Source organism: Dendrobium catenatum, unplaced genomic scaffold, assembly GCF_001605985.2.
Source record: "Dendrobium catenatum unplaced genomic scaffold, ASM160598v2 original_scaffold_253621, whole genome shotgun sequence".
In the NCBI taxonomy this organism is placed as follows: Eukaryota; Viridiplantae; Streptophyta; class Magnoliopsida; order Asparagales; family Orchidaceae; genus Dendrobium; species Dendrobium catenatum.
Window position 1 is genome coordinate 1 of NW_021572020.1, and position 8223 is coordinate 8223.

Consider the following 8223-nt stretch of genomic DNA (forward strand, 5'->3'; position numbering starts at 1 on the left):
AGGTAGTGGCTTAGCGGAGTTCAGACCCTTAGGTGGTGGTCCGGCTAGGGTGAGAGCCTCAAATGATGGTCCGACGGAGGTGAGGGCCTCAAGTGGTGGTATTACGGAGTAACAACGTCAGACGGTGATCTGGCGGAACTCAAGCAGTGGTTGAGGAGGAGCAAGAAGGCAAGAGCTATCTCCGATCTCTCTCTTGAATTCTTTAGCTTGGGGTCCTATTTCAAGAGAAATGAGTGATCTATTTATAGATTTTTGGAGTGTCATGGCCCGTAAATAGGTGATAGATCAAGGGTAAATGGAGAGTGGTTGGATGTACGGCCAATGTTGAACCCCTTGATCAAGCGGACGAGCGCGAGGCTGAGTGGGCTAGCAGGTGCAAGCGTGGGTGTGAGCCTACTAGCAAGGGGTGGCTGCGTGGGAGGTAGCACAAGTGAGTCGTGTGAGTGAAGTGAACTCAATTGGTAGGTAGAACTACTTGACGCGCGGGTAAGAACCAGACCCAACCTAATTTTTCATATGGGTCAAGAAATTGAATCTGAATCTGACTCGTTTGTTAAACGGATCAACTCGAACTCGAATTTGCCGGGTTGTTTCAAAAGCTAACTCCCCTACCCACATTGAGTTATAATCTTTTTATAAAATCTTAACTCCTATTGTTCATTCGTTTTGAGCTGTCCACATAAAAATTTAGAACATTTCATTCACAAATTCGATTGATCTAAAATTACATTCATTAATTAACTAATGATATGAAGATTCTCACCCTATTCAATTAAAAAAAAATGATCTACCAAAAATCTATAAAAAATTTGAAATTGACCAATTTTTTTCCTTAACCTTCCATCAACAGTAAATCTTTCGCTACCACTCCAACAAATTTAAAATCTATTTAATTCCTTCCCATCACAAAGCAAAAATATTTTAAATCATCACCAAAGTTGCCTTACATTAATTTTTAAATTTCTCAGGATCTCAAAGCAGCCATAAATATTTTTCTAATGCATCAAAGATTAATAACATTACTTCTCTCAAAATAAGGAGTCAAAGAAGTAACTCCTATTTCATCCACACAATGATATCATGATACCAACATGCATCTGAATGCCTTGGTTGTCATTCCTTGTAGACATTCTTTTTTGATTATCATATTTAGGGTTAGTTTCCTGGCTATTCGCATGATGAAGGATAATTTTTAATCAATGGCAGCAACTTAAATTGCAAAAAAATCAGTAAAGAGTACTTAGCCCTATAAATTATCTAACACCAGCATTCAAAATAGTTCAGTAATTCAAAACAATTGAATTGAAGTCCCGATGTTGCCACCCATAAAAGCAAGTGAGAAGTGTGCCACTAAATTTAACATGCAACTATCATATGAAGAGATTAATTCTGAATCATCCACCAACAGTACCACTTGTTTCAACAATCATGGAAACCTTAAACGTATAATGATTGTTGATTCTCCATTAATACCATAGAATGCAAGAGTCTTCTGATTCTGATCATCAAGTACCTGTCTAGCATACGAGAGCCTCAAATTATTGCTTTTAACATCAATCATGCTTGCAATCTTACTGATGATAATGGCAATGGTATCGCTAGCTTCAGCTGTGATACTTATGATCTTTCCAGTTAGAAGTTTGGGAAATATCTGTATTTGAGCTTGCAGATGTAAAATAGATTGGTGCTTTATTTTGTAGAATGATAAGGTAAAGCTATCCTGAAGTTCAACTTCATTATGAAAAACTTTCATCTGACTAGCAGAAATTCCTCTTAAACTCTCAACAATGACCTTAACATCACTAATGGTATATCCTGCCTTTACTTCAAGACTGAAGGTCTTGTCACAAGCCATTTGGACATAGAGGAGAAGCTCAGCTAATGGATTCATCATGACATAAACTGTAGAATCCTTTATGATACCACATGCAATTAATAACTGATCATCTTTGAGTGTTTTGCCACAAAAAATAAGAAGTTGCTGATCTGAAGGAATTCCCACCTCATCCTGAATCATGACTTTCAGTTTCTGAACTGTTTCCACATACTTCACATTAAGAGGTAAAGTTTTCTCCATTGATGGGATTTTTATGGAAATTGGCATTCTTCCTTCTACCCAAACATCTATGGTGGAATCAGAATCAGTGGAAACAACGTAATTAGACAGTGCTTTGGTATCTTCTAGATGATTCCCAGCAAAAAAGAGCTCTTGTTGGTTGACTGAAGTCCCTTCAATCCTGTAGATCTTGTCTTTGATACTCCCAATTGTGTCAGAACTTAAAACATCAAGTGTAAGAGATCTAATAACTTTGAAGGAGACCTTAATCTGAAGCAAAAAAAAATATCCAAAATTATCGATCTTATTAAGCAATTACAATCTACTGCACAATTCAATTCTACAATTGATTTACCATAAAAATAATTAACCGAAGGCATTTCAATTGCAACATTTGCAACATAAAAACTCTGTTAGACAGTGAATTCACGAAAACTTTGACATATGTAAATGTACTACTCCATGGAGTATGATTTTGGACAAAATAACAGGATATGCAAGAGAATGCCTTATAACTGCTTATACCAATCAAAAGCAGCAAAAATATGGAACGAGGAAGAAAAACCATATAAGGATACCTGTGGGGAAATATTCGAGCTAGGTTTTCAAACTATGGTACCACAAACAAACAATATGCTTTCATTCCGTTCCACCACAAACAGTTATAATGCACTGAATATATGCATGAACTATCTTGCTAAGAGTTTGTTCATGAAATCAGAAAAACTGTAACCCAAGCACACAGAAACCGAAGAAGCAAGAAGAAAATTTGACGCAGTGCTTGTTTTATGTAAATCAATACCTTCTTCTTCGAAGGCTCTCCGGTTATCGCCGGGCTTTGCGTCATTGTTTCTTTTAGCTTTCTGTAAAGCAAAGATCATTTTCTCCACATTGGACTTCGAAATTGAGGAGGCAGCGTCTTCTTGAAAAAGGCACATCTTTTAAGCAATAAATGCCCGCCCAGCCTAAGAGTGTAGGATCATAATTTAAATAAATATAGGTTGTACAAATTTTATTTTATTTTATTTTGTGATTTAGACGTATAATATCTAAAATTTTAATATTCATATATTTACCATTAAATTTCATTATTTCACCTAGAAGATAAAATTTTACGGGTTGTCCAAATCTCATACTGTATTTTCAAGGCTTGCTTGTGTCCATCTGCCTAGCATGTCATCACCCTTCTTCCATCACACTGCTCATGACGTGAACTACCCCTTTTTCACTCATGATGCCGCCCTTAGCATGGGCAAATTATTGTGTTTGCATCCGAACACCAATAAAAATGCATCACATCATTTAAAAGTATCGGGGCCCAGTGCATCCGGGTGAGGTGGCGTGTCCGGATTGGATGTCCGCATGTCAGGTAACCTGACGCAATAATTTTCCCTTAACATGACTCTATTTGTCGCGTGACATGCTCCATAACATCTTTCAAGTTTAGCTCAGGCCGACATCACTACTCAACATTCAACTTGCACCTAAATGAGACCTATTATATTGTGAGAACACTTAAGAAGGCATTGGTCGTACACGTTGTGACAATACAACGAATCAATTGACGAAAAAAAAATCTAGAAAATAAAAAATTCTAAATAATTTTTTATAAATCCTACAACCATCATGAACCATAAACTAAAATGAGTGTTTGACTAACAACTTATTTTCAACTCCAAATTAATTAAATATCTTAATTGAACCTAGCTTTAAAAAAATAATAACAAATCAAATAAAAGTCAAAATATATATATGAAACAAATTTTTATAAACTCCTAAAATATCTACATTAACTAAGATAAACTAAAAATAATAATAAAATTATCTCTCACAAATTCTCCTTTATTTAAGTAAAACACTAAAACACTGAAATCTAAAGTTAAATTAAATGTCTCTTGACTTTAAGCAAATAAAATGAAGATGTTAAAGAAGCTAATGAACATCATGTCAAACCTTAATGTTATGACCTATGTCAGATTTATGTTCATTTTTATACATTCTCTGTTAATATATGTAAGGTATGTAGGCTGAACTATCTTGAGTTTCGGGGTTATGTGTCCTAAGGAGGCCTTGATCCTCATGTCCATTGTCACAATGTCACTTACATTATGAATTAAGGGAGAAGGTTCTAAAGATCTACATAATGCCCCCTTTATAAAACCACACTTAGGGAGCCAATTCAACTCCTAAACAGCCCAAATATCATACCTTAAGTCAAGTAGAACACTCATATATTTGTTGGTAGTGAGTTTTCTTTTTCATTCTTATGCCAACCTTTTAAAACTGATCAATCTTATATAGGATGCCTAGGATTTTTATGGTGGGCAATTTGTCTTCATAGTGTGTCACCCATTAGTCCTATCCCGAGTCTTAGAAAATCAAGGAATGATTAACTAACCTTGCAACCTCATAATCATTCCAGCCTTGGTTAGGTGAAGGACTGACATTTGTCCTTTAATTCCTTACAACTCTAACATAGGTTAGGGCCTTGTATTTAAGGTCTTCATTATTATTTAATGATCAAAATTGTAACTCTAAAATTAAATGTTAATTAATTCACTTTAAGTGACTAATCAGTTAAAGAAAATTTTCAAAGCTACTAAATTAAATAATATAAACTCGATCTTACAACTTTAACCCTTCACTTAAATTGAGTAGTTAGGCAATACTAATTTTGCATACAATCAGGTATTGGATATGACACTTTTTGTAGGCATCCTAGAGTAGGGTGTAGCTAGGATAATTCTTTCCATTTTTTTATTTTGCACTTTGCATTTGTGATTATATGGTGATGTATTTTTGGCTTAGATTATTTTTGGTTATTTTCTTGTGTGTTTTGTGGATTGATAAGTGGGCACTTGCCCTTAAGTGATTAGAATATTTGTATAGATAATTTTTGTAATTGCCCATATTCTCTCTTTTATATATGTAATTTTAGTTAGCAAAGTGAGACAGGTTTGTGGGTATTTTAGAAGGTAGGATGCCAAATAGTGTTTGTTTGAAAAAGGTTATTGTTGGAGTTTTTAAAAAGATTAATTTTCTTTAGGAAAGATTTAGTTTTTGGAATTTAAATTTTAAAATCGAACATCATATTATAAATAATATATCACCTCAAAAGGTGAAAATATTATTCCCTAATAGGTTCAGATTACAAAATTTTGAGTTCATTGTGATTATCATAGTTAAATTCAGGGTAGAATCACATATAAACACAGAAGGTCAAAATGGAATTTTATCGACTGTTTAATTATGATAATCTGGATAAAATGGTCATTACTTTTATAATCAAAATCATAATAATAGAACGACATATCTTTTCGGAGAAAGAAGATATAGCTTATTATTAATTATTTAAAAATAACGATAATGATCATCAAATTTGATTTTCCTAAAGATAACTAATTAAATTATTGAAAAATTGATTTTAAAATTTGATCTAGGTTCTAAATCTCATATAAGCACAAGCCCTTATAGTTAATTATATCACAGGGAAACTAGAATTTTCTATAAATACTCTTACTTAAAATATCAGTATGAATTTTATTTAAAATTTTAAAGCTTGATGTCAAAGGAGATAAGGGTTAGAATTTTAAATGGGATTGGATCAAACTTGAGCACTTATTTCTAGAATAAAAGGAGGAAGGGTATGAGGCACTTGGGATTCTATAATAATTTAGAAGTGCCTTATTCTATCATAAGTGTTTAGCTTAAATTTGAATTAAAAGATATTTAAATTTGAATGATCAATTTTATTAGAAAGTTTGAATTAGATTTTTGGAGATTGAGGTCTTATAGCCTTAGCCTGCCTCAGAACCTAAATCTAAATTGGGTACTAAAAATTAATGACATACAATGCAAAATCTAGACTTACCCCACCTGGATTGGAGAGCCATCTAAACTACCTAAGCGCTTTAAAACCATGAGTCAGATCACTTATGAAAAAGTGGTAGCGACGTTTGATTAAGTTAAATTTGAGGAAAGCGGGGCCGACATTTAGAGCATGTCCTTATTTGGCCCCTTGACTTATGTGGGATATTTAATTTTTAAGTAAATGTAATTAAAATTTTAAGCACTTATTTAATTAATTTTTAATATGATAAATGCTAGTTGACTCGATTAAATGCTTAAATCAATTATGAAGCAATTTTTAAAAAGACTTAAAAATAGATATTTTTGTAAAAAATGCATAGTTTTCCTTGACATATCTGCACCCTCATAGGCCATGTGATATGCCAGAACCCGCAAGTAGGGAGGTGCCAAACAAAAGAAAAGAAAATGCATCAAACATGCTTATGAGAACTCTCAGCGGTCCCGAGCTTACTTCTTAAAATGTTAGATTTATATGTTAGCTTAAAAATTTTAATTTTATTTAAAGTAAAAATAGTTTGTTTGTACCCTCACGAACTTCCGATTAGGTTCCAGGCTAAATTAAATATGACATATAAGATTGCCAAAAAATTAGTAAAAGCATGTAATCCTATATCACAATCAACACATCAATCAATAATAAAATCAATGAAATTAATATTCAAATTAAAAGTCCATGTTACAAGTGACACTTAATATTACAACCAAGAGTCTACATAAGAGTAAAGTGACTGGGTACCACTGACAATAAGCTCTAATTTCTAATCCTAAGACTTAATTAACTTTGAGAGTTGGAATTCTTCTCATTCTTCACTTTTTCATCCTTCTGCGGGGCTCCTTGGATCATCGGGTCCGGATATCTAAATGAAAAGAAATCCCCCCTCGAAAGAAGTGTTATCTTTTCTCTTTAAATATTTTAAAATCATCATAATTTGGATCTTTAAATGGAGAGGGACTCTCCGCTAAGGGATACCCCTTTCTCTTTAGATTCAAAATTAGTTATTTAATCTCATTCTCAGAGCACTTTAAAATACAACTCAATTGAAATTAACTTATATTAATTAAAATTAAAAAATCTACACTCAAGTACAACTGCAAGTTTATCCTAATAAATTAATATTTAAATAATCTCAAGTACTTATATATTTTAAAATTAAATGCTCAAATCACAACCATACTTGGCCATGCTCTTTTAACTTAAAGTGGGACTTAGTAATTTTTGAACCACCTGTAGAAAATATCGTTAATTTAAAGCTTAATTATTTATTTATCCCCCTTTAACTTTTTACGCCCGATATGAGAATAGCCACATGCATAAAATTGTATTAGTATAGATCATCTTAAACCTAAGGGTAGATCTAACGCACAATTAATAACATCATAGAGTGCAAAAATTAAGTAAACAATCACATCAATCAATCAAATCACCAGCATATAGTGAAACTATGAAAAACTTGACACTATGAAAAACTTGACACACAATAGTAAAGTAAACACTAGCCTAGCCTAAATCTAGAGTCAATTGTCCTAGAAAATTATTTAAAGTGTGTGAAGTAGGCTTTGTGACTTTAATATGTCCTATATAGAGCAATTGGTTAGAATTGTTTGATGATTTGGTTGATTGAAAGGCTTAAGAGGAATATTTAATAAAATTTTAAATCTTAATGTCTTAAGATTAATTTAAAAATATGTTTTTAAAATTGAGTGATTACTACCTTCATTAAATCAGGGCCATGAAATTTAGTTTACTTTCTTTGGGGCTAATTTAATAGTCTCGTAGACTCGGGTTACTTACTAGTAATCGATATAGTTAAGTGAATTATATTGATTAAGGTTTGAAGGTTGATAAATTTTAATTAATATTGATTGATTACAGATTTTAAAAATTAGATTAAAGTTTTTTGGATTTTTAAATCAATTATTGAATTATTTTAATTATTTAAATTCCTTAATTAATGGGATAAAAAATAAACTTTTAGATTCAAAGAGATTTTTGGAGTTTTGATATTTTTTTAAATATTATACCTTATTGTGAGAAATTAGGCTTTGAGTTTGTTAGATTTAGAGTTTTCTAGAATTAGTTATAATTTTTAAAAATTTGATAATTATTTGAATTTTTGGAAATTATTTATTTGGAGGGCTTTTTGAGGATTTTGCTTCAAATAAACTCCCAACTCATTGAAATCAACTCTAAAGGTCAGTAATGACCAAAGGAGAGATTCTCAAGTATTTGAAATTTTTTTGGAATTTATAATTATTTTTAATTAATTAAATATTAAATTTTAATTAAAATTAAATTT

General features: G+C 31.9%; 1 protein-coding gene across 1 annotated transcript; it reads right to left on the reverse strand.

The window, feature by feature from the left end:
- Positions 1-1426: 1426 nt before the first annotated feature.
- On the reverse strand, positions 1427-2994 carry LOC110095539 (polyubiquitin-like). Its single transcript, XM_028692660.1, has 2 exons — positions 2800-2994; positions 1427-2326 (listed from the first exon to the last, which is right to left on the reverse strand). The coding sequence occupies exons 1-2, from the start codon at positions 2992-2994 to the stop codon at positions 1427-1429; spliced, it is 1095 nt and encodes a 364-aa protein (XP_028548493.1).
- Between the last annotated feature and the right edge of the window lie 5229 nt (positions 2995-8223).